This window comes from Caretta caretta, chromosome 2 (assembly GCF_965140235.1).
Source record: "Caretta caretta isolate rCarCar2 chromosome 2, rCarCar1.hap1, whole genome shotgun sequence".
Taxonomy (NCBI): Eukaryota; Metazoa; Chordata; order Testudines; family Cheloniidae; genus Caretta; species Caretta caretta.
In genome coordinates this window covers 192,860,167-192,887,221 of record NC_134207.1, presented here as the reverse complement: position 1 = coordinate 192,887,221, position 27,055 = coordinate 192,860,167, and the positions used below count along the sequence as shown (strand labels likewise).

Here is a 27,055-nt window from a genome sequence, read left to right as displayed (position 1 = left end):
ACAAAAGGATCTCTAAAAAGTGGGTGACTGGACAGCAAAACGGCAGATGACATTTAATGTTGATAAATGCAAAGTAATGCACATTGGAAAACATAATCCCAACTGTACATATAAAATGATAGGGTCTAAATTAGCTGTTACCACTCAAGAAAGAGATCTTAGAGCCATTGTGGATAGTTCTCTGAAAACATTCACTCAATGTGCAGCGGCAGTCAAAAAAGCTAACAGAACGTTGGGAATTATTAAGAAAGGGATCGATAATAAGACATAAAATATCATGTTGCCTCTATATAAATCCACAGTACACCCACATCTCAAATACTGTGTGAAGATGTGGTCGCCCCATCTCAAAAAAGATATATTGGAATTGGAAAAGGTTCAGAAAGGGGCAACAAAAAAGATTAGCGGTATGGAACGGCTTCTGTATGAGGAGAGATTAATAAGACTGGGACTTGTCAGCTTGGCAAAGAGAGAATTAAGGGGGGATATGATTGAGGTCTATAAAATCATGACTGGTGTAAAGAAAGTAAATAAGGAAGAGGTATTTACTCCTTCTCATCACACAAGAACTAGGGGTCACCAAATGAAATTAATAGTCAACAAGTTTAAAACAAACAAAAGGAAGTATTTCTTCACACAACGCACAGTCAACCTGTGGAACTCTTTGCCAGAGGATGTTGTGAAGGCCAAGACTACAACAGGGTTCAAAAAAAAAAAACCTAGTTAAATTCATGGATAGGTCTGTCAGTGGCTATTAGCCAGGATGGGCAGGGATGGTGTCCTTAGCCTCTGTTTGCCAGAAGCTGGGAATGGGTGACAGGGGATGGATCACTTGGTGATTACCTGTTCTGTTCATTCCCTCTGGGGCATCTGACATTGGAATGGGAAGACAGGATACTTGGCTAGATGGACCTTTGGTCTGACCCAGTATGGCCATTCTTATGTAACCCACGAAGAGGCTCACTCACATCCCCACATCCTGCTTTTTGCTGAAGGACCCTGACATGATCCTTGTGGGGCTTGAACAGTAACATCAGATGAAGCTGGACCACTCAAGCTGCACCTTCCTCTCTGTTTAAATTAATGGGAACAAGCTGTAGAATCCATATCTTTCCCCACTCCTCACACACCCCTACATCCAAGGAAGGGAGAGCTGCTGCTCAGGATACAGCTTTCCATGTGAACACTAGTCTGGTCATCCATGGATCTCGACTGAGTCCTCCAGCCAAAAGAGAGAATTAAGCTTATGCTCAAATAAATTTGTTAATCTCTAAGGTGCCACAAGTACTCCTCTTCTTTTTAAGGAACAGATATTCCTGTAAGAGCAAAAAAGCTTGAAAGAAAAGTGAAATGCAAGGTGATGGGTTTGGGCTTTTTTCCATCATAAAAGAGTGTGATGGCAAAACCACCATCACCTTTAAGGTCTCATACTGCATTAGATTAGGAGAAGCAGTTGCTAATATGGGCCCTGATTCAGCAAAGCCTTGAGCACGTGCTAAAGCCTTATTGAAGTGAATGGGATTTAAGCATGTGAATCAGGACTATAGCAAAAAGCTGCTTCTGCCTAATACTGTTTCAGCAAGTTAAGTTAGGGCAGCTCAGAACTGGAGAAACTTTGGTTTTATTTTTTTAAATGGGTAAAAGATATTTGCTCAACTGGTTTTTAAAAATGGGTAACAGCCAGTTCTCCTGCCTTCCCCAGCTTCTTGGGTAAAGAGTCAGACATGTTTAGAGGGTGCATCTGCCAACAGGTCCAGGCCTACAATTTGATCATTAGAGAGCACGGCAGTGAAATAGAAAACTCAAGTGGTCATGTGCTGCTTTCAGGCTAGGATTTCCAAAGAGGGCTAAAGGAGTTAGGCACCAGCTCCCACAGACTTCCAAACTGGGCACCTAATTGCCCTGAGCACATTTGGGGGGAGGAGGGGAAGCGCCTTACCCTTAATGCTGCCTTTTTTCTTCATTATTTTTCAGTGCCAGGCTCTTAGCCCATCCATCTCCAAAGCAGGATTTCCGTCTCACAACCTATGCTGTAATTAAGAGCTTTTCTGCCCCTTACCTGTTTGTACTATTTCTTTTACCCTAATCTGACCCCCTTCCCCAGCACCGAGTGAGATGTGACACTGCAAAGAAATCTCACAAACCAGTACCAAATGCAAATGGAGAAGTTAATATCATCATTCAGAGTGAGTCACTCAAAATTTAGGTTATACTGACCTCTAGGGGACTACAATAAAAAGCCAAAAATATAAAGACCTGAATTTCCATTTACACTAAGGTCCCTTCACAACACTCTGTGATAATGTAAAGGGGCCTGAAAGTAAACGTAGTGTAATTATACTTGCTTTCAGACCCCTTTACACTGCCACAGCTCTGTAAAGGGACCTTAGGTCCAAATTGTTCCCATTCCCTGGTTTCTTTATAATTTTGATACCTTAAGAAAAGCACACACAACTATGCACCTGTGTGTTTAAAATATATACATTTGCAAGTTATGTAGTATTTGTCAATTGCTGGGGCCAAGTGACAAACGTATGAGCAAAATCTTTCTCTGATGCAGGAGGTGAAATATGAAGACTTGTAGGACAAGAGCGTTTGTTGTTGTGGGCTTTTTAAAAGGGTGTACGGATCTGCTTAGATGGCATGCTTTTATGAGGTTTCCTTTTGCTGCAATTGTGGTTGATGATGGAGGTGGGGCGAGCAGGGGCGAGTTTTGCAATTTGTAGGCTACTGCTGGCACAAACTCTAAAGGAATTTTCCTCACCACAAAGCTAAATTTATCATGTCACTGGAATAGCCTTGGCTCTCTTTTACTGACATGGAAGAGGGAGTGTCCCAGACAGTTGTGCTGAAGCCCTGTGCCTCCTGAAGAGCTGTCTGAAACTCAGAGAGACAAGGTGGTTGAGGTAGTATCTTTTATTGGACCAACTTCTGTGGATGAGAGAGACAAGCCTTTGAGTTTACACTAAGCACTTCTTCAGGTCTGGGATCCAATCTCCTGCCTGATCCACAAAGGGTGGACACCTTGCCCCCAATGGGAATGGTTCAGGATTCTCCACTGAGCATCCAATGACATTTCCCCCTTAAATGGTGTCCCCTGTTGAAGGGAACAATTCCAGCCACGGAACTTATCAAAACAATATGTAGAGTGTTAAAGTTAAATGCCTGTTCTTCCACAGACAGAAAATTATTTCAACAGAGTGAATGACGGTGGATTCGCTAGACTGGCACAATAGTCTTCCAAACAAATCTGTGTATAGTACGCCGATTTCACAGTTGCATTTAAAAGTGCAGTGTACAGGCATATCAATGGACAAGTATTGCCATTTTCATTTTAGACAGAATGGATAACTTCCTAATTTCCACAAGACAGAGGACTTGTTAGGTGCTCAACCAAAACCTGCAGGGCAACGGCAACTCATATTAGGACAGCGAAACTACTGCCTCATGTTGTCAATGTTAAGATTTGCTAGTGATCCGTTCAGCTGAAAACAGCTGATAGTCCTGAATTCTGCCCTCCCAAGACACAGCTTGATCTGTAGGGTTTAGAACTAAATCTCACACAGTGCCTTACATTTGCAAATATTGTATCTGTTCCACCACACACCGATGCTGCACAGAAAATATTAAGCTCGAACCCAGCCCCTTCCCCCTCTCACAGCATGTTCTTTGAGTTGTATACTCTGTCCTGGAACCACTTTCTAGCATTATTTCACTCACAGAGAAAAGAATCCAGAAGTCACCAAAGTTTGGTAAGCTCTTTAATGGCAAGCTACATTGTTGGATTTGATGCCTAGGTGTCGGGGGAGAAAAAGTAGGAATGGAAGAATAGACAGGGTTCCATTAAAAGTTCACACCTTTTAAAGCATTTAACAAAAGGGCAACATCTTTTGGCAACCCATTTCACAGCTTTGTAGTCACAAACAGAGACAAATCTTCCAGCAAGAAAATGAGAAAAACCACATTAAAAACAGTTTTGCATGGCAAATGGCTCGTTACTTCTGCTTGATATGTTGCTGGCTGGATTGAGCCCAACATTGGTAGAGTAAAACTTGACAACAAAAATTGATTTAGACCGAACTCCAGCTCTGACATTTATTCCCCTACTCCCTAAAGACGAAAGTAGACATCCTTTACATGCAATGTTACCACACATCTTTGTCTACATAAATAACAGTATGTCAGTACAGAAAGGGAATTTCAAAAGCTCAAAGTATGTTACATGAAACCGCTGTAGCTTTTCTGTGGTCAGTACTGGCTAGCTCAAAGAATTTTTTCTACAGACAAATGAACACCACTTGTGATACTCTATACGTTCCTGCTTACAACTGAGCTCTGATTGGTGAAGCAATGTTACATGGCTTTATTTAAACTTGAGCTTGTAATAATGGAGCTGCGCCTTTATGCATAATACCCTTTAGAAATAATAAAACAGGTGATGTTAAAAAATCCCAACTTAATGCATTTGACCGACAATTTAGCACACTGAACTTGTCATTGTAGGTAGGGCTCTTAAACAAATCTCCTCCTACAGAGTGCAATGTGCATCTGCCATGGATATCAGATCCCAACAATGCAATTTAGTAAATTTCAGACAAAGTCTGATTAAAATCCTAAAAGGGGCAGTTTCTGGTTTCAGAGAGGACTCGATATTTAGGTATTGAGGAACTCTAGGGAGAATGATCTGTCTCGTGTGTTTTTATTGTAATAACCCCCTTTGGAAATGTAGGTCCCAATCTTACACCTTCACTCCCAATGACTTCAGGGAATCCACCCACACAGAGCCTGTTAGGATTTAACAACTTCACTTCTCTCAGTCACTCCTGCCTAGTAATCAGGGACCATGGTTTTCCAACTGGGAACTCTATTGCAGAAGTGGGTTGGAAGAGAAGGGCTTTGCCAGATTTAAAAACCAAACAATAAAATGTCCCCCTTTGTTCAGCACAATTCAGAACAGAGTACACAGACACTGGATACAATGTGCCTGCTTCCTTAGCCACTCAATCTTCAGAGCTGGACCCCCCAGGCTGAGCTGGATTTTCAAGTGACTAGTGATTTCAGATGCCTTTGTTTTTGGGTGCCCAAGATGACACATCTTGAAGGGACATGATTTTGAGAGGTTGGGTGTTCAGCATTTCTTGGAAATCAAGCCTCATTAAGATGTCTCAGTCCGGACACCCAAAATCACTAGTCACTTATGATCAAACCTTGACCAGTGTGCTTCAGTCTTGGGTCCTGGTACAACATTACTAAAAGTACTCTTTATTGAGAGAAATTGGACAGCTATTCAATGTTTATGTGAAACAACAGCCATCTGCAAACTATTTTGACTGTAATGGACCCTTGGGATGGCTTTTCACAGCTTATTAAGAAGTAACCACAGCTGGGGCTGGAAATGCCACAAGCCACTTTGCTGCAGAACACCTTCCCCACTCCTGCTCCCCTGACTCAAGCAGCATGTCCTGCTACACAGGGTGAAATCGCAATAGTATGTGCGCAGGCCACTGATAAAGGAAATCTAGCTACAATTACTTTCAGCAAAAACTGCATTTTATGAGCTTACAAATTTCAAAGGCACAGAGCTACCCAAGGGGGGAGTGGGGTGGGGAGGGGACTGACTAGCTGAGAAATAATATGGGATAGGGCTCGCGATTTGGACAGGACGGTCCTGAGAGATTCAAGTTACTGATTATGACCATGTGTGGTGGGGTTGTTAGTCCCCACATCTGTGTTCGTGAACACAGAATTGCAGAATTTAGTTTGTCTCTAAAATGAGTTGCCTGTATCCAGATCAAGCTCTTTGGGGTCTTTTTGTTCTGTGTTTGGACAGCTCCTAGCAAAATGGGGTCCTGGCCCCTGGCTGGAGCTCCTATGCTACCACAATACAAATAATAAATAACAATGCCAGGAAAAAAGGTTTCTGAGGCCTGGTCTACACTTAAGATTTAGGTCAACATAGCTATAGCGCTCAGGGATGTGAAAAACCCACACCTCTGAGCCCAGGTCAGCGTAGCTATGAACCCCCCGTTAGAATGCTTCGGTCCGCCTTCCTAGCGCCACTCGGGGAGGTGGACTTCCTATAGTGATGGAAAAAGCCTATCCACCAACATAGGAAGCACCTACACTATCATGCTATGGTGGCATAGCTACTACAGCACATCTGTGTCACTACCGTGCCTGTAGTGTTGACATGCCCAAAGTTAATCTTTTCTCCATCCTCCCCTTGTCACCCCCACATGTTTATCAATCATTATGCTAATTTCAACCTACACAGAACTACACCCCCGACTTTGAGACCTTATAGGAACATGTCGCAGTTTCTCTATGGATTACATGGGACCCAGAAGCAGACTGCTTGGAGCTAGGTCTAAGATTTCTCAGCAATCCTGGCATTTTCCTGAAAGACGCCATTTTACTCTCTTGCCTGGCACCACCCTCACCCCACCAAAACGTAAGTTGTAATGTTTATAAAACGTATTCATTTTTTCCTGACGTTCCACCTATTTCTGAATCTCCCCAAACAGGACTCTGCTCATTGCAAAAGTGCAACTTGGATTCCAAAGCGCCCAGTCTGAGAGTCTGATACATTAATATTTAGTTAGAAAATCAAATCTACACATGGAAAAAAGGACTGGTTTTGCCCATTCTTTTTTACTGTCTTTTCACCAACATTCTGCTTTGAGGACGGGCAATAATAAAATACTTATCACCTTTCATCCCTAGATCGGAAAAGCTCTTGATATGGGTGAGTAAATGTGACTATCACCCTCATTTTACAGATTGGGAAACTGAAGTACAAGAGATTTTTCAAAGGAAAATATAGGAGTTAGGCACCCATTTCCCAACGAATTTCACCAGGATCTGGATTCATAACTCTTGCAGGCTCCCCTGAAAACCCTAGTGACTCACCTAAAGTCAAGAGTGAATCAGTGGCAAGCTGATAAGAAACACCAGATTCCCTGACTCAGGCTCCCTCCCTGCAAGCACTTACCCACGTTGTGTTTGCAGGACTGGGATCTCAGAAGGGCTATCCACCAGGCCATGCCTCCTCCTTTAAATTACCGGGTAAGTGGCTAATAATTCCAACTCAGACAAGGGAAGTGAGAAGGAAAAAATAATAATAAAAAGTGTGGAACCCTTGTGGTTCCACTAGATAATTCAGCATTTCTTGGATTGTTTGATAAATAAGAAACAATACCATAACAACACAGAAATGGATATGGTCAAAGTCTAAGAAACCAATATTTTTTTATAAAATACATTCTATATTAATGCTCATTTAATACACATGTAAATTTATATTTTATCCTCTCTATATAAAATTCCAGTTTATTTTAAATGGTGCATGGTAGTAGCCTGACCTAGCAGTGCCTCAACATGCTCAGTTCCCAGCAAAATCAATGGGAGACAAGGGGGTTCAGCACTTTGCAGGACTAGGCCCTTTCAGGAGCCTGATCTTCAGTCCTTATTTGGGCAAAACTCTTGCTGGCTTCAATGGGAGTTTAATGGGAGTGAAAGCTGCAGACTAGGACCCTAGGCAAGTTGCAGAAGTCACTCACATGGTATATGATGTTCAAAATAAAAACAAATCAATGAATACAGGAAATAATATATCTATCTTTATAATTTACAGCTTCATGTTTGCTTATAACCATATTAATGATCCACTGCTCATTTGCAGATCAGAGTCAATCAAAATGCAGGCAAAGGTGGCAAAGTGCAGAATACATCACAACTCCATTGTATGTAGTTCACAAGGGCTGGATCCTCCAGCCTTCACTCACTCAAGTAGCTCTTACTCACAGAAATAGTCCCATTGTAGTCAAACGGCCTGATTCTCATTTGCATTAAGGCTCCTACAAATTACATCTATACCCATGTTAGAGCAGTGCGAAGGGGCCTTAGTGTAAGGGAGAACCAGAAGCTGTGTGCACAGTCATTTGCACCTGTGCAAAATCGGTCTAAATGGTTAGCAAATCAGAATGGCAGTATTTTATACCCACCTTGTATAGGTGCAAACAATGCATTGCTTTAGGTTTTACGCAGAGGAAAATCAGCCCCAAAAGGTCTATTTGTATGATCAAAGGATCAGTGCCTAAGGAAGTAACCCCCAAAAAGCTCCTCTGAAGGACGCCCCTGTGTAAAGTTATGACAAGTCTCTTTTAGATGGAAAGGAAAGAAAAACTTGGGTACTTAAAGCAAGGATGGAAACCACTGGTATTACACTTTATTTTGGTAAGCAAAAAGCCTATTACTGCTGTACAGTGTTATACAATGAACTGGCACAGTTCTCACACCACTAGTCCATAGAAAATGTGTTGCGACTATCATATTTATGCCTGCATGCCAAGAGAATGTACAAAGTTTCATTAAGTTCGGTTTCTTGTCTATTTAGTGATATTCTTAAACTCAGACTTTTACAGTGTTGCAGACACTTCTGTGCATATTCAAATACCATTTTCCATCCTGGTTACAGAAAGTTTTGCCTCTGTTAGAAAATTAAGCTTTATGCATCCCCTAAGCCTTCACCAGACACATAAATCACCAAGAAAATTAACTCTTTAACTCGTCTTTAAAACAATTTCCTTTACAAACATATCCAGTAGGAGATACTGCTAATAACAGGGTTTTTAAAAGGGTGTCAGTTGTTTCTGAGAGTTGTCCAAGCATTTTCTCTTCACTCAGTGTTAATTTTTATAAAGCTAATGCTGCATTAAAGGGCTCTGAAGTTTGAGACCTACATTTTGTGTTTTTAAAAAAGTTGTCTAAAAACAGTCAATTAGAAATACTTTTTTCGATAGTGGAAAACTGCTGTACGAGAATGGAATCTCTTCTTTTCTTACATTTTCAGAATAAAAGGTGAGTAAATAAAGAGGCTGTGTGTCTTCACCATCTGATACTCACTTGGGAGTCATTTACACCTGGGAAAATGAGGTGTAAAATACTATGGGTCTTACTTTAATTTATACTAAAACCCCTTTCCACCACTCTGGCGGACAGGTCATCAGCTGATGGAAACTGTCATCATTCCATTGGCAATTGACACCAGCCGAGGACCCACCCTAGACAATGTAAAGGGACCTTAAAGTGGGCATAAATTACATCTGTGCTCCCTTCAAGACCTTTTTACACATCGAGAACAATGTAAAGGGACCTCAGTGAGAATAAGAATCAGGCCCTACCATTCTGGTTTGGTAGCATTTTACACCCACTTTGACAAGTATGCTACACAAGGTACAAGACACTGAAGAACAAGGCCCAGTGTGAAAAAGGATTCCATTATAATTTAAAGAGCCAGGTGCTGGTTTACACCCTTAGGGCTTCAAAGTTAAGTTGCACTTTAATTCAGGATGCTGCAAGATTTGAATAAAGTTGTTGTTTTATTAAAGCCAGTGAAGCTAAAGGTTGATTTTCGTGCAGGAGGAGAATACACAATGGAAATTTTTAAATTCATTTAATTTCTATTAAAACAGCATTTGGCTTTGGAACAGATGGCATCAAAGTACCAATGTGTATCACGACGTGCACTGATCACACAAATGTCCTAATTATGCCCAGTGATTAACCCAGCACCTGTACATTCAGGTGGTGTTAAGAAACACTAAAATGTGCTGCACATGCATTTATCTGAATTTTGTCCCTCCTAAGTAATTATTTTTGTTCAATCTTTATCTGCACTTCTGCAATATTAACCACTATGAAACTAGTGTTTTACAGGCATAATCTCTCACAGTTTGATATTCTGATTGGTAGTACAGCAAAAAAAATATAATAAAAATAAAAAATAATTGTTGAATTAAAACTAAAAGTGCAGATTGCATTTATTCTCTGCATTCATTTTCCTCCATAGGGTCATATGTGAGTACTTCACACACTATCCAACAGTTCCTACATTCAAAGTACTCTACATTCATGTCAGTGAATGTTATTCTCAAACATGAGTCAAAGAGACAGTCAGCGACAAAACTAGTTCTAAATTAATGATGGCAGAATGCTACCAAGACAACTCCATAGAAACCCCACTGAAACAGGAGTGAAATTCAGGTCACTTCTTAGCAAAGCTCATCACAGAGATATTTATGTTTTTATTATTTTTTTTAAACTTTGATTCTGGGAGCCACATTTCCCATGTGATGCGCTAATTCAAAAATGCTAATGCAGGAGCACATGACCCCACCTGGTACCAACAGATTAAAATCTTTTAATTCCTCAGATAATTACTGCTGGCTGACACCCATTTGTTGGTGATCGGCTTCTGGTTCCTCCTCTTCCACGTCTGCGTTATACTCTTCAAATGCATCATCATCGACATCTGGAAGCCCCAGTAACTATTTTAAAGAAGAGAAAATGGGAAAGTGTAACCATCAGTGGCAAAGATCCAACTGATGCCATGTTGCCAATTCTTGCAAATTTACCATGTGTCTTGCCCCGATATTTGGCTTTTTTCTGAAAGCCCCTGAGTCACGAGGTTATGAGAGAATCTCTGCTTTCTTTCTTTTTTTAAAGTAAATTTCCAGTCCTCATGGTTGCATAGAAAAGCTTCATGTGAACCAAGTACACCCTAAAGGCTCAGAAACCAGCAGACAAATAAAAGTATCCACAGATATTGTGTTGGGGGGGAGGGGTAGGAGGAGAGACACCTTATGATCTTTATGCCAGTCATGATTTTTGAGGCCTGAAATGCATGATTTTTGAATGCTTTCGGTTGGCAATACAACTGATGCTCTAAATTCAAAAGGTCCCTGTGTAGTATACTTAAGCTCTAGTTAACTCACTTTAAAATTCTCCATTTGCATTGCATTCAATAACCCTACAAGACGATCACACTTATTCCTTTTGCACCAAAAAGGAAACCATTCTATCCCACTAACACAGGAATGACGAGAGTGCAGCTTGCTGAGTTAGATGGGGTAGCCATAGGTGCTAAAGCCCTAAAAAGACCAGAAGATCTCAGCATTCAATTGCTTCATCTTGAACTATTCACCCTCTCAATCAAGCTGGAGCATTTTATGCTGAATTCAGTAGTCTTACCAGGAGATAGCTGCATATTAAAATCAACGTTGGCCACAATCCTCTCAAATTTCTACAAATTAGATTTAGGCTCCTGACAAAGTACCAATTAGGACTGTCAAGCGATTAAAAAAAATCAATCATGATTAATACCGTTTAAATTTTTTTGATGTTTTCTATATTTTCAAATATATTGGGACTGAGTGGACTTGTAGGATCTAAAGTTTTACATTGTTTTGTTTTTTAGTGCAGTTATGTAACAAAAAACCTGCATTTGTAAGTTATACTTTCATGATCAAGAGATTGCACTACAGTACTTGTATGAGGTGAACTGAAAAATACTATTCTTTTATTTTTACAGTGCAAATATTTGTAATAAAAAATAATATGAAGTGAGCACTGTACACTTTGTATTCTGTGTTGTAATTAAAATAGATATATTTGAAAATACAGAAAACATCAAAAATATTTAATACATTTCAATTGGTATTCTATTGTTTAATAGTACGATTAATCGCAATTAATTTTTTTAACCGCAATTAATTTTTTTGAGTTAATCGCGTGAGTTAACTGCAATTAATCAACAGCCCTAGTACCAATACATCTCTCATCTGGGCAAAGTTTGGATGCCTCAGCTCTATAATGTTTCAGATCACTGTAATGGCAACTGTTTGTTTTAGAAGGTGGAGAAACTATTTGAACTTTTCCCTCTTCCTTCAAAAAGAGATTGGCAAGCCAATGAAATTCAGGAATACATAAGCATATCCCACTCAAAACAGTACATCTGCTTTGAAAATCTCATACCAGACCCCTCACAAAACTTACATAAATGGCTACTAATATCTGAAAAGCAAAATCATATGCTAAGCCTTATTGGTAATACTCGGTATTTAGCCTGCTAAGACTGAAAGAGCAACCACAGACTCACGCTGCACCTTCCTTAGAGAGGGATTCAGCTGTTGTCTCACAGAAGGGACAAAAACAACTGTCTCCACCAGGAGAGGGAAATTTTTATACAGGGATATGAAAATTACAAGGCCAACTTTTAAAAATGTGCATTAGTTTATTATATTTTTGTATTCAAAACTATTCAATGGACAAAAGGACAATATCCAGCTTTGGCCTTTGGGCCCGGTGAAGCTCATGGTTTTTGGTCCCACCATCCCTTGATCTGTAGGAAAATTAATCACATAAATGAGAATCTTAACCTTCATTTTGGGGGTGAGGGGAGTTTCTAGCTCTTTGCCTTCAAAATTAGCATAAGAAGGGTAATGAGATATAAACATATCATGAGGGTCAAAAAGGACAAACAACAGGGAGAGAGTCGGGGGACCTACAGATCACACACACACGCTGTACTAGTTATGTAAAATTAATCAGTTAAGTGAGGAGTCTACTCCAAAGAAGCATCTTGCTAGTCCTCTCTGAAATCCTTAGGGGATTAAATCCATGGACGTTAGGTACCTAAATACCTCTAAGGATCTGGGACTAAGTGGTTTAGGAGCCTAATTGCCATTTTCAAATGTGACTTGGATAGTTAGGTGCCAAAGTCCCTTTACGTTCAATGGTAGCTACATGTCTACATCACATAGCGCCTTTGGAAAATTTTATCCTTTGTTATTATTTATACTGCAGTAGCAACCAAAGGGCCCAATCAGGATCTGGGCCCAAAGCACTAGGCAACATACAAGCATTTAGGAAGACCCAGTCCCTGCCTTAGAGTGTTTACAAAGAAACAGAGGGAGAGTGGGGCAAAGTGATCAGGCTCATGGCAGCCACAGCACATTAGCGTCATGTCATTTTTCTTTTAAACACATCAGTTTTATATATCTGTCTTATTTATATTATAAAAATCTTGGTTTTAGTGTGTTGGGGGGGAATTGTGGGTTGAAGTGGGGGAAGAAGAGAAGGCTGGAACAAGAGAGGGGAATGGATAAAAGGAGAGAGAAAATGAGGAGGCGAGCAGCAGAACAGGATAGAAGAGAGAGGAGGAAAAATGGAGGAGGGACAGAAGCCTAATGGGCATGGAGAGCTAGGCCAGCCAGCTGAAGGAGTGCACCAGAAAGAGATGGGCTGGATGAAGGAAGACCAACAAGCAATCACAATACAGCAAATGATGAGAAAACAATCCAGAGTTTATTTATTCATTCAGTCCATGCTATTCATCTATGAGGGATTTTGGGGTGCAGTGGGTCGATCTCTGAGCCTTACATAAGATTGAAGGCCATGAGCATATCAGCTTTTACATAGAAAATGTCCTACTTGTATTTAGTCTTTCATACTGAAAGTACCACACATTGTCGGAGGACTTGAATTTGCAGAAAGATGTTGCTGGTACATCTAACCAGAGAAAAGTAACAGCCATTTGTATTTAGGGTATATGATTCAGTTGTAAATAAATGCTTTGGGTAGGGACTATGTTCCTGGGATTTTTTTTTTATCTTGTATATTTTAACTAGTGCAAAGTGTCTTGTACACTCATGGTGGTATCTAAATAATCCACTAGTTTGTAAACAGCAGACGTGGGGGAAGGTGATAATGTATTTAATCAAAATCTAACAAACAAATATTAAAATATGTCTATATATGGCTTAAGAAATAAAAATGATTCTACTCTGAAAATAATGTGGACGCATTAATTCTTTCACATCAGGAATCGATGGTCAGACAAAAAGATAGGTGCTTAGAACTACCAGCATAGATGCTTCACAACCTGTATTCAGGAACTAAAACAGCATAGTAGAAACAGGTATGTTTGAGGAGATGAGACAAGAATGCAGAACACCAAAAAAGTGACGAGTTTTGTGGGGATTTTATTATTTATTTGATTTTTTGCTCGGAAGAGTCTAAAGAAACTCAATTTAGTCTATCCAGGAGAAAGTTAACAGTGACTTGATCACAGTCTATAAGTATATGGGGAAGAGATTTCTGGTAATTTGATCTAGCAAAAAAGGCATAATAAGATCCAATGGTTGGAAACTGAAATTAGACTATTTCAGACTAGGAATAAGGAGAAAGTTTTTCATCTCACACATGTATTGAATAGCTGAGAACATAAAATTGAAGGGAGCATTTTGAACAGTAGTGATCAGTCAGTAACTTATTTCCAGTGGCTAATTATCTAGGGATGTGGTCGATTTTCCACCAAATGAAGCCTTTAAATCAAGATTGGATATCTTTTTTAAAGATACACTGTAGCTAAACCAGAATTTATGGGCTTTATGCAGGAATTACTCTGTGAAATCCTACAGCTTGTGTTACATAGGAGGTCAGACTAGATTATCACAATGGTCTTTTCTGGCCTTAGAATATATTACCTTTCATTTCTTCAGTTTAAGAGTGACTTAATTTGGTTTATTTTAAACCAATTCTTAATAGACTTAAGCTAAACTTAAATAAACCTGATTTAAACAGAAACAAGAATGTCCAAACTGGGGTTTGCATAAACTGGGGTTTGCATCAGTTTAATTTGGTTTGAAACCACTCCTTTAGTTAAACCACTGGAACTTTCTTATGTAGACAAGGCCTTAAACTACATTGAGGGAAGGAAAATCTCTCTCAAGGGCTGGACATTGTTCTGGGAAGTGTATTTTTATATATTTACCATAATTAGAGTAGCTGCATAGATGGATCAAATTTCCAGTCCCTTCTAAGAAAAGTGTGCATCGGCTTTATTCACCTCCACTCTCTAGATGGATTTTTTTAAACTAAGTTATTTCATTTTTTAAACTAAGTTATTTCACAGTTGCCAGTGAAATTGGCAGTTGGCCTTTTAAGGTTGCAACACAGAGTAAATGAGGCCCAGTATTTCATAGGCACACTCCTGGCCACTTGCCTTTTGTATTAAACTCTTTGGATAAAGTTTAGTCCTCATGATCAGCTGGTCAAAATATCATCAAAAAAAGTTAGAAGAATTGTCTAAAATTTTTCATTTTTCATCAAATGTTCAAAAACATAACCAGCTTCGCTTACTGACATGATCTAAGCAGCCATAGTGAAAGCACATGACTCTGCCAATAAACCCCTACTCCTCTTTATGACACTCCAGATATTCCAGTCCTAGGTCACTCAAGAGAAGAGGCTGACAATATGCTGTATTATGTGGTGGTTTAGCAAGACCAATGTCTAGTCGGGACTATGCTGAGACCACCAAATTCTCCTCAGTTTGACAAAAGCCATGTTTTAATATCGGTCTCTGGCAGCAGATGGCTAGTACAGTAACATGAGGCATCTTAGCCCTATACATCTCGGCGCTATATAAGGACTGATGAGCAAAATATAACAAAACAAAAACAAACAAAAAAGTCAAACTATTACTATTCCACTCACTTGCTGAGATGCTATCCTGAGCTATCTCAAATATTAGGTGACCTCAAGGTTAAATATGAACTTAGTTTGAAACAAAAAACTGTATTTCCCTCCACCTCCCCAAACTGTATTTGCTTTATACAGATCCTTGAAAAACTCCCAAATTCCAGTGCCAGGAAATGATTCTGCCACCAAGTCCTACATAGTTTTGTAGCACATGGGACCCCAGTAACGAGCGAGTGCAGAAATAATGAGGAATCGGTCAACGCTACGCTCAGCTGATGCGGCAACTCATGGTGTCGGACACCATCAGGTGGTCAAGGGACATCTACATAGACCACACCACTGGACATCAGCAATACCAGGAGGGATGAGCTGGAGTGCTGATGAGAAGTGCAGTCAGGCAAGTAACAAATACTTTCCTCATGGACTGTATTTTCTAAATGGACATCCTATCCTAATTCTCAATTACTGAGGGACTATCTCCACTCATGGATATATTTTGCTTTCCACAACCAAATCTCTGTACAACTTTTCATGAGTGATGTACCCGAGTATTCGGATTCTAATATCTAAACTGTATTGTTATAACTATTCACCTAAATTTGGGTTATTACTGATTATGTACTCTATGTATCATATGACTTTTAAAAACTAACTATATTGTGGATAATCTAAGCACTATACCCAAATGTACAGACACTTTTCCCAACCTATGTATTATATAATTTTTTTAACATTAGCTTTAATAAAATTTTTAATTCCATTCTTCATACTCAGTGCTGGATCATGTACAATTCATCATCAGGGTGGGGTGCCAGCTTGACTGGCTGAGACATCAATTTGCTTCCCACCACAGCAGGGAATCTCAATTTGTCAAATGAGAAGCTAGAAATAAAAAGGCATCTGATTTACAAGAACAAGTTCCCTATACTCACTGTTAGCCTGTTTGAGCTATTTGACTGGACAAATAAGTCATTGTGAAAAATCTGTCTTGTTCTCAATGATACATTTTATTAAAATCACAACTATAGTAAATATATAGAAGTAAAACATGCACTTACAGGCCTGAAAGATTTGAAGACTTTTTCCAGTATTTCATGGAGGGTCTTTTTACCACAGGAAGAGATGTAGTCCTGTGCCAACTGCAGGAAAGGTAAGCAGTCCTCACTTTCACTCCACACATGCTAAAAGACAATAGCAATGAAAGAAAGAACAGGAGTTAATAGGAATTCATATGGACTTTTTCTTATGATTTTATAAGGTGATATGGTTTAAAGATGTACTGGACTGCAATTTAAATTTGTACTAGGGATACGGATATTACATTACTTCAGGAACTGGGTATGGTCCCACATTTTTAAAGCAGCCTCCAGAGATACAACTTGGTTGCATTAGCACAATATACCAGGAGATAGAGAAAACGATGAAGGCTTGAAAATAAATTAGAAAATACACCATTCATGATTGAACCAGGGTGGGGAATCAGAATGTCCCAAATACACATTGCCTCGTGTATATCATTTTACAAGTAACGGTGCTTTTGTTTAACATCAGCCCTGCAAACTCAGCTTGGGATCTGAAAGTCAAGATGAGGTTTTTCCTTCTTATGCATCATCCGCAGTAATAATGCCCCCAGGTTGTTTGACCCTGTAAATGGAATTTGGTAAACAACTCTGCTGATGATGCACAAGAAGAAATGACCCACCTTGATTATCATACACATTGTAAGGAGAGTGATCACTTCAGATAAGCTATTACCAACAGGAGAGTGGGGGGGGAGAAAACCTGGATTTGTGCTGGAAATGGCCCACCTCGATTATCATACACATTGTAAGCTGTCCTATCTCAGGGCCTCTCCTTCTGCCCCTCCACCCCCATGAACATGATACAGTTCTCTGGTGACCTAGAATCCTATTTTCGACGTCTCCGACTCAAGGAATATTTCCAACATACCTCTGAACAACATACTAATCCACAGAGACCTCCCTACCAACACTACAAAAAGAAGGATTCTAGATGGACTCCTCCTGAAGGTCGAAACAGCAGACTGGACTTCTACATAGAGTGCTTCCGCCGACGTGCACGGGCTGAAATTGTGGAAAAGCAACATCACTTGCCCCATAACCTCAGCCGTGCAGAACACAATGCCATCCACAGCCTCAGAAACAACTCTGACATCATAATCAAAAAGGCTGACAAAGGAGGTGCTGTTGTCATCATGAATAGGTCGGAATATGAACAAGAGGCTGCTCGGCAGCTCTCCAACACCACTTTCTACAAGCCATTACCCTCTGATCCCACTGAGAGTTACCAAAAGAAACTACAGCATTTGCTCAAGAAACTCCCTGAAAAAGAACAAGATCAAATCTGCACAGACACACCCCTGGAACCCCGACCTGGGATATTCTATCTACTACCCAAGATCCATAAACCTGGAAATCCTGGGCGCCCCATCATCTCAGGCATTGGCACCCTGACAGCAGGATTGTCTGGCTATGTAGACTCCCTCCTCAGGCCCTACGCTACCAGCACTCCCAGCTACCTTCGAGACACCACTGACTTCCTGAGGAAACTACAATCCATTGGTGATTTTCCTGATAACACCATCCTGGCCACTATGGATGTAGAGAAGCCCTCTACACCAACATTCCACACAAAGATGGACTACAAGCCGTCAAGAACACTATCCCCGATAATGTCCCGGCTAACCTGGTGGCTGAAATTTGTGACTTTGTCCTTACCCATAACTATTTTACATTTGGGGACAATGTATACCTTCAGATCAGCGGCACTGCTATGGGCACCCGCATGGCCCCACAGTATGCCAACATTTTTATGGCTGACTTAGAACAACGCTTCCTCAGCTCTCGTCCCCTAACGCCCCTACTCCACTTGCACTATATTGATGACATCTTCATCATCTGGACCCATGGAAAAGAAGCCCTTGAGGAATTCTACCATGATTTCAACAATTTCCATCCCACCATCAACCTCAGCCTGGTCCAGTCCACACAAGAGATCCACTTCCTGGACACTATAGTGCTAATAAAACGATGGTCACATAAACACCAACCTATACTGGAAACCTACTGACCGCTATTCCTACCTACATGCCTCCAGCTTTCACCCTGACCACACCACACGATCCATCGTCTACAGCCAAGCTCTGCGATACAACCGATTTGCTCCAACCCCTCAGACAGAGACAAACACCTACAAGATCTCTATCAAGCATTCTTACAACTACAATACCCACCTGCGGAAGTGAAGAAACAGATTGATAGAGTCAGAAGAGTTTCCAGAAGTCACCTACTACAGGACAGGCCTAACAAAGAAAATAACAGAACGCCACTAGCTGTCACCTTCAGCCCCCAACTAAAACCCCTCCAATGCATTATTAAGGATCTACAACCTATCCTGAAGGATGACCCAACACTCTCACAAATCCTGGGAGACAGGCCAGTCCTTGCCTACAGACAGCCCCCCAATCTGAAGCAAATACTCACCAGCAACCACAAACCACACAACAGAACCACTAACCCAGGAACCTATCCTTGCAACAAAGCCCGTTGCCAACTGTGCCCACATATCTATTCAGGGGACACCATCACAGGGCCTAATAACATCAGCCACAATATCAGAGGCTTGTTCACCTACACATCCACCAATGTGATATATGCCATCATGTGCCAGCAATGCCCCTCTGCCATGTACATTGGTCAAACTGGACAGTCTCTACGTAAAAGAATAAATGGACACAAATCAGATGTCAAGAATTATAACATTCATAAACCAGTCGGAGAACACTTCAATCTCTCTGGTCACGAGATTACAGACATGAAAGTTGCAATTCTTCAACAAAAAAACTTCAAATCCAGACTCCAGCGAGAAACTGTTGAATTGGAATTCATTTGCAAATTGGATACAATTAACTTAGGCTTGAATAGAGACTGGGAGTGGCTAAGTCATTATGCAAGGTAACCTATTTCCCCTTGTTTTTTCCTACGCCCCCACCCCCCTCCCCGACCTTCTTGTTAAACCCTGGATTTGTGCTGGAAATGGCCCACCTTGATTATCATACACATTGTAAGGAGAGTGGTCACTTTAGATAAGCTATGCCAGCAGGAGAGTGTGGTGGGGGAGGTATTTTTTCATGCTTTGTGTGTATAAAAGATCTTCTACACTTTCCACAGTATGCATCCGATGAAGTGAGCTGTAGCTCACGAAAGCTTATGCTCAACTAAATTGGTTAGTCTCTAAGGTGCCACAAGTACTCCTTTTCTTATTGTAAGGAGAGCGATCACTTTAGATAAGCTATTACCAGCAGGAGAGTGGGGTGGGGGGACAGAAAACCTTTTGTAGTGATAAAAACTACAGTATAAAACTGTAAAAACTGTAGTATAAAAACATCTTATGTATTTTCCACAGTATGCATCCGATGAAGTGAGCTGTAGCTCACGAAAGCTTATGCTCAAATAAATTGGTTAGTCTCTAAGGTGCCACAAGTACTCCTTTTCTTTTTGCGAATACAGACTAACAAGGCTGTTACTCTGAAACCAATCTTGAGTATGTCCATGGAGTACTCTGACCTGCCCCACAGCCTGGTTCTATGAAACTCCACGCCTCCAACCTTTCCTGTAACCCCTGCATATTCTGCCAATACAATGTTGTTTGAAAAAGACTGCATGCAAGGGCTGATGAAAGCCTTAAAACAGGGACATGACTTGCATTGAAGTGCTGGGTGAAAACACTGTTCACAGGATGCTTTCTGAATGCCTCTCTCACTGAGATTCTAACGACAGAAGCATAACACTACAGGGAAAGCTAGATGCTACATCTTCTCTTACTTTCCCCCCAAAGTACTGGGCATCTAACGTATCTGTTAGTACATGAACAGTAGGCTACACTTAATAAGGGTACAGTAGAAACTCTGAAATTAACCTAATATTAAGGAAAGAGTAAGAATCAAAAAATGTCTCAACCCATAACATGCAAACTTATTTCCTAGTCAGCAGAAATTAGCGGACATGAATTAAGTTCTACATTTCTCCAATTAAGGGATTGCAAAGCATCAGCTAAGCTACCTCTTTAAAAAGAAAAATTATAACTACCTTTGTACTAACCTCACTTGACCTACATTTTCTTTGATGCCTGTTACAGTTTACAAAAGTAGTGTGTGTTTCTGAAGTGAAATTTCTGCCAATATATTTCTGCCAATACATGCAAAAATGGCCCCTTCCTACTGAGCAGATTTGCTTCTGGTATTTGTCCAGAGTCATACCTGCCCATTTTAGTGACAAAAATATGTTTTTACAGGGAAATGTAATCCCGTGTAACCTCACAACGCTATTTTTTTACAGTCAGAGTCCCACCACATTTTAAACTCCACTGTGAATTTATCAGCATTTGCTCAAAATAAACTGGTCTTGTGCACGAGGGAAAACTCAAGCAAATTACTCATCAGAAAATCTTTTAGTCTTCAAAGAGGGATTTTTTTTACATAGTGTAAAGCAATAAGCAATTAAGGCTTCCAGCAATTTCCACATCTACGGGAGATTTAAAATTTTGGTTGTAGCAACAAATGTATTATGGAAGGTCGTAAGTGTCATCAGTAAGCATCTCATGTGGGAAAGGCTTGCTTTCCTCTACCAAAAGAAAACATGAAAGTATTATCATGATATCTTTAATAAAGCTGCACCTACAGTCTTTTCTGCAAGTTTAGTACTGATGCATGAAGCAATTTAAGGATTTGAATCTAAAGTCTGATTCACGTGTCTCCAAAAGACCCAGTAAATGGAATTTTTGTCTTTCACAATAAGATAAATGAAAATTGATGATTCAGCTCTTGCTTTGGAAGTTATAGCAGGACTTAAAAACTGCACACACTGAGGATGCTTTTGTTGAGAAACCCACTAAATATCTGCAATCTCTTTGCAGTAGGGAAAACAGCCTGCTGGTAAGCTGGGGTAAGAGAGTGTAATTGTGGCAGAGCAATAAGGAAAAGGTAAACCTCATCCTCCAGATAAGTTGTTTTCAGGCTAGACCTATTTTGCTCCTGGTTGCTTTGTGTTAACACAAAAGCACACAGCTACTAATTTCAACCTCAGCTGACCCAGGATCAAGGTTGAAATATTTAATTCAGCATCTGTGCATATCTTTGGAATCTTTGGAAAGCAAGGCTGAAGCAGTTCATTGTATAGCGCTTGAAGATTTTTCCATTCAGTCTTTAGCTGGTTCAGCAATATTAAACAATATTTATGGATCATTTTTTTCCAAAATCTACCTGTTGAGCATGTTAGTAAAGTATTTTATCTTTACTGAGGTAATTTTGGTGATGAAGAGTATTCAGACTAGCTGATTCTATACTAACATGTATTAGAGGAAATGCTGTAATAAGGTAACGCAAAATTGGTGCTTGTAGTATCATTTAGTATGAATACTAGAAATAACAAAGTGACAACAGAGAATACATAATATAAAGAATAATTTATTCCACCCTCACCCATACTGGGTAAGGTTATATAGCAAATCCAGCAAAGTATTTGGGGCCCCTATAACCTATAAAAGCAGAGATTAAGGCCCAGATGTTAAAGGTACTTAAGCACCTAAAGTACAGATAGATGCCAAGTGGAGTTAGGCACCTCAAGTGCTTTTGAAGATCCCACGAGGTACCTATCTGCATTGTAAGGCACCTAAATACTTCTTAAAATCTAGCCGTAAGAGATCTTCTCATGTAATTAAAACTATGCAATACTGGAGTTCTCAAATATTTTCATAGTGTGAACATAAGTGATCTCTCGCCTGCCATCCATCTCCACCCTCTGACAAACAGAGGCTAGACACACCATTCCTTACCCATCCCGGCTAAGAGCTATTAATGGACTTAACCTCCATGAATTTATCTAGTTCTCTTTTAAACCCTGTTTTCATCCTAGCCTTCACAGCCTCCTCAGGCAAGGAGTTCCACGGGTTGACCGTGCACTGTGGGAAGAACTTCCTTTTATTTGTTTTAAACCTGCTGCCCATTAATTTCATTTGGTGGCCCCTAGTTCTTATGTTATGGGAACAAGTAAATAACTTTTCCTTATTCACTTTCTCCACACCACTCATGATTTTATATACCTCTATCATATCCCCCCTTAGTCTCCTCTTTTCCAAGCTGAAAAGTCCCAGCCTCTTTAATCTCTCCTCATATGGGACCTGTTCCAAACCCCTAATCATTTTAGTTGCCCTTTTCTGAACCTTTTCTAATGCCGGTGAACCACATCTTAACAGAGATCACTTTATGGACCACATCCTTTGCATTCACAATCACACAACATTCCCCTGGCAACTACAGCAATTGCTTAAGTGGAAAAGTAATATTAGGAAAGTATTTAATATATTTTTACCTTCTTTTAATGTAATTCAGCAGTTGCAAACTAGGAGGAATCACCTATACCCATTGACTAGCCAGTTCTCGCTAGACTGCTAGCAAGTGCTTTGTGGGCCACAGTTTGGGGAATTTCTGATTTAACACAATAAAAAAATTATTCTCCCCCGCATATTTCTCATCTACTCCCTGCTCTTACTTGTCTTCCTCTTCCTTCTGTCACACTCCTCTAATTAATCATTTCATCCTTCAAAGTTCATGATTTATCACATACATTTCTGGCACCCCCTATGTCAGTGGTACCCAAACTTTTCACGGTCACGCCCCTCCCTTACCCCTATCGTCATCCCCCCACCTTGGGAGCCGGACTCCCTCGGGAGGGGGTGAGGGGGTGGAATACGGACCGGGCTAAGGGGGACAAGGCTGGGGTCACAGCTGGGATTGGGTCTGCGGCCAGGGCTGGGAATAGAGCCACGGCCAGGGGCTGAGGGTGGGAGCAGAACCACAGCTGTGTCCGCGGACAGGTGTGGCTCCTCTCTCTGCCCCAGGCTGGCAATGGAGCTTCGGCTGTAGGTGGGACAGGAAGCAGGTCTGCAGCAGGGCCTGCAGCTGGGTGCAGAGCCTCGGCCAAAGCTGGGGACGGGTCCTGGAGCCCGGGTCCTGGAGCCCGGGTCGTGGTCGGAGCAGAGCTTGGGGAAGGGTGGTGCTCCCTCCCGACCCAAGTGGGGGCTGGCTCAGGCCCCGCCCCCCCATACATTCCTCTGTACCCCCCAAGGGGAGCACGGCGACAGTTTGGGGACCTCTATGTACTCTGTTGAAGTCTCTTCCTTATTCTGAAATAAACATGTAAAGAAAGGTGATGAAAACACTATGGGCCTGATTCTCATTTATACACTGCAAGTGCAGATCTGATTTGTTACTCATGCTAGCTAAATTATAGCTAGCATGGGTACGCCTACCTATGCTACAATCGCACCTTCACTTAAAGTGCAGACATGCCCTCTGACCCCTTCACAACACTCTGACAGTGTAAAGAGGCCTCAAAGCATGTAATCACACCATTCTGGCAGTGAAAATGGGCCTGAAAGTTGACGTAAATTAAAGTCAGATCCATTCATGTGGCCAAAGACATAGGAAGGGTCCGTAGTGCAAATGAGAATCAGGCCCCATGTTTTTATTGTTTTCTTAAAATGAACTTTAATACACAGTTCCACATATAATTAAAACTGTCTTTGGAACATTTAAAAAAAAAAGAGTCCGCAAAAATGAGTCTGTCAGGCTGGTGTAATTAATATGGTGAACAGATCATTATAAGTTCTAAGCTGTTATACTAAAGAGACATCATCAACTGAGGAACAATCATTCCTGTCTTTTTGTAAAAGGACTAATGCTAAAAGTACCTCCTGAGGGGACGACAGCTGAAAGAGATTGGAGAGACATAGTTCTCAGTTTTTCTGGTAGCTTTGGGTTTGGGGATGGAGCCTTTCAAACAGAAAAACTGGGAAGAAAAAAGAAAATGTGGTTGTAAAACCACAAAAATTGGCAGGATAGTGCAGGGGCAGGAGTAGGATCTGAAACTACTTACACTTTTGTAGTTTGCTTTTTAATTGACTAGATTTCAACTAATGTTGATTATATAACAATATAATACAACACACAAATAAAAAACACATGAGCTTTCTCTGTGATGTAGGATATCATTAGAATCCCTGGACGGAATTATAGTCTTAGCCCAGATCCTGCAATTGGATCTACATGATAGCCAAAAGTGCTATTGACTTCAGTAGGGGTTGGCATGGCCACAGGCACTCACCTGCAGGTGTCCAGTTGAAGGATGTGGCCATTTAGGGCTGGTCCTACAGGGAGCTGTACACGTGCATAGGTGTTTGCAGCATTGGGGTGTCAGGATCCAGTCCTGCAATGGGCAAAAGGGCCTCCACAAACTGGCAGAACCCTGACTTTTGTTATACAGTAGCTGGTGGATACGTTAGTCCTTCAGTTAAACTCTACATTGTCTCCTGATTTATAATTCTGCAACACCAGCTGCATAATCTGATAAATAAGCATCTTCCGACTGGGTTTTGTGCTCTTTGGGGAAGTCCCTTACCTGCACTCTGTCTCCATTTACCCAGCTGTAAAATAGGTTCTTATTGCACCTATCTATCAGAGGTTTTATGAGGGAGAACTTACTAACATTTGCATAGCAGATTGAGGGATGTAAGGTGCTATGAATTAATATGCTATGGTATTTCTTCAATAATGCAAGAAGCCATTTTAAAAATAAAACATTCTCTTAAGAGTACTGAACTAGAGCTGTACAATTTATAAACCCTGCAGTAAAGGTCAGGTTTTTCCATTCAACACTAAGATGTTGGAGTGGGGGGGGACACTCTTTCCATCCTGAAGCCATTTTTGTTACCATCACTGTAGGAACTTGCTGCTGAACTCCAGCAGGCCAGGATGCGCAGGCAACTGAGGCTGCTGGGGAAGGGGGAAAAGGAAAGGCCAACACCTGCCTCCCATCACACTATAAGCAAGATGGGAGTGGGGAAGGATATTTAGGAAACAGTTTCCTGGAGGATCAAGGGTGACTAAGAGTAAATTCACACACCCCTAACCCCAGAGAGGGGATGGGACGGGACGCAGGGGGAGGGAGCCCTGTCATTCTGACTCCATTTTATTCTCCACAGTCTCCATTTGCTGCAACAGCAAAGCAGCCCCCCAACCACAGCCTAGGGGGTCAGCGCACTTAGTGGTACGCAAGCCATAAGCAAACCACAGCGCAGGAGCAAGAGGGGGGCCTCAGGCTCCTCCCCATCCTCTGGGGGCCCGCATCCTCACCCAACCCCCAACTCCTCCAGCTCCACAGGGTGGGGCTGGGGTGGTGCTGCGAAGGGCCCCGCGGCTCCTTGCCCTACCTGGGGCGAGGGCCTCCCTCCATAGGGTGGTGGCTGCTTCCCCACCCCCCGGCAGCCCAGCCCGCCAATGACCACCCACCACCAGACTCCATTTTGCAGCTTTTTGCTACGGGCTGGGAATTCTCTCCCCCCGCCCCCAGCCAAGGGCTCTGCCAGCCCAGCCCCGGGCCCGGCCGGGGCCCGCTCTCCCCGCCCCGGCCGCTGCGGCCGGAGCCCGCCCCCTGCGCCCCAGCCGCAGGGCAACCGGGCTGCGCCCAGCCCCACACAGCGCGGGGAGGCGGCGCCGGCGGGGCGGGGCGGCGGGTCACTCCCTCTCAACCAGGCCGGCTGCCCGCGGGAGAGGGGGGGCGGGGGACCCAGGCGCTCCCCGCGGGGTCCCACCCAAGCAGGCGGGCCGGGGGGAGACGGGGGATAAGGAGCGAGCAGCAGTATGGCGCCCCCCCCCTCCAGCTACTTACAAAATTGTCCCCGCAGCCGCTGTCCGGACACAGCACGTAGAAGGAGACGCCGGGGTCGGCGTAGAAATCCATCCTCCGCTCGGTCTCCTCGGTGGCGATGAGCTCGAAGGGGGTGTTGGAGCACCACTTCTCCGCCACGTCCGCCAGCTGCTGGAAAGCCATGCTCGCTGCCTCGCTCCCTGCAGCCGCCGCGCTCCCCACGCGCCCTCGGGGCCTGGCTCCGTCCCGCCCTCCCGCTAGCAAACGGGTGTGGGGAGAGGTCCGGGCTGGGGAGCTCCCGATCCACTTCAGCACCGCGGGCTGCGGCTCCCACTCAGCATTATTTGCTAACTTGCATGTATTGTTTACATGCCGTGTGTACAAGGCGCCCTCCTCCTCCTCCTCTTCCTCCTGCTGCTCCCCGTGCAGCCTGACATTGGCTAAGCGCGGCTGCGTTGTGTGTCTTGTGTGCAGGTCATTTGCGGGTGTGGATAAAAGCTGGATGTGGCCGGCTCCTCCTGGATTCGGCCACAGCCAGGCAATTTTTGGACCCAAGCGCCCCCCATGCCACTGACTGTGTAGAGAACGACAAAGACCAGTTTCTCCGAGGGCATCAAAAAATTCCAGACCCGGGAGCATCCTGGCTGCGAAAAACCATATTTGCCTGCTGGATCCAGCCTGTTTTTGAACCAGACTCCCAAATTCCACTGCATAAATAGAGACTAGATGCTCTGATCCACCTAAAAACTCCAGACCCAGATGCATAGCAGTGCCGCAAAAAGCTGGACTCGGCATCTGAATCTTGCTGGATCCAGCCAATTTTTGCTACCAACTCCCCAAATTCCACTGTCGAAACAGAGACCACATCTTACTGCTTTTGCTCCACAAAGAAAAATCTAGAAACCAAAATTTCTTTGTGTAATGATGCTGCAGGCACTGACACTCATGGTATGTTCTGTGTTGGCTCCTGCCAAGTTTAGGCCCCCAAACCACAAATTCCATTGTCT

At 42.2% G+C, this 27,055-nt stretch overlaps 1 protein-coding gene across 1 annotated transcript; it reads right to left on the bottom strand.

Moving 5' to 3' along the window:
• Positions 1 to 3,744: 3,744 nt before the first annotated feature.
• On the bottom strand, positions 3,745 to 26,752 carry MTURN (maturin, neural progenitor differentiation regulator homolog). Its single transcript, XM_048838719.2, has 3 exons — positions 26,070 to 26,752; positions 16,383 to 16,505; positions 3,745 to 10,328 (listed from the first exon to the last, which is right to left on the bottom strand). The coding sequence occupies exons 1-3, from the start codon at positions 26,685 to 26,687 to the stop codon at positions 10,218 to 10,220; spliced, it is 852 nt and encodes a 283-aa protein (XP_048694676.2). The 5' UTR covers positions 26,688 to 26,752; the 3' UTR covers positions 3,745 to 10,217.
• Positions 26,753 to 27,055: the final 303 nt, after the last annotated feature.

Excerpts from the sequence above, each read along its gene's own strand:
- MTURN (XM_048838719.2), bottom strand. The coding sequence starts at position 26,687 with ATGCTCCCGGGTCTGGAATTTTTTGATGCCCTCGGAGAAACTGGTCTT. Across the intron at positions 16,506-26,069 it reads GCGGCTGCGGGGACAATTTT|CATGTGTGGAGTGAAAGTGA; the intron begins GTAAGTAGCTGG and ends ATTGTCTTTTAG. Across the intron at positions 10,329-16,382 it reads TCTTCAAATCTTTCAGGCCT|TTACTGGGGCTTCCAGATGT; the intron begins GTAAGTGCATGT and ends TCTTTAAAATAG.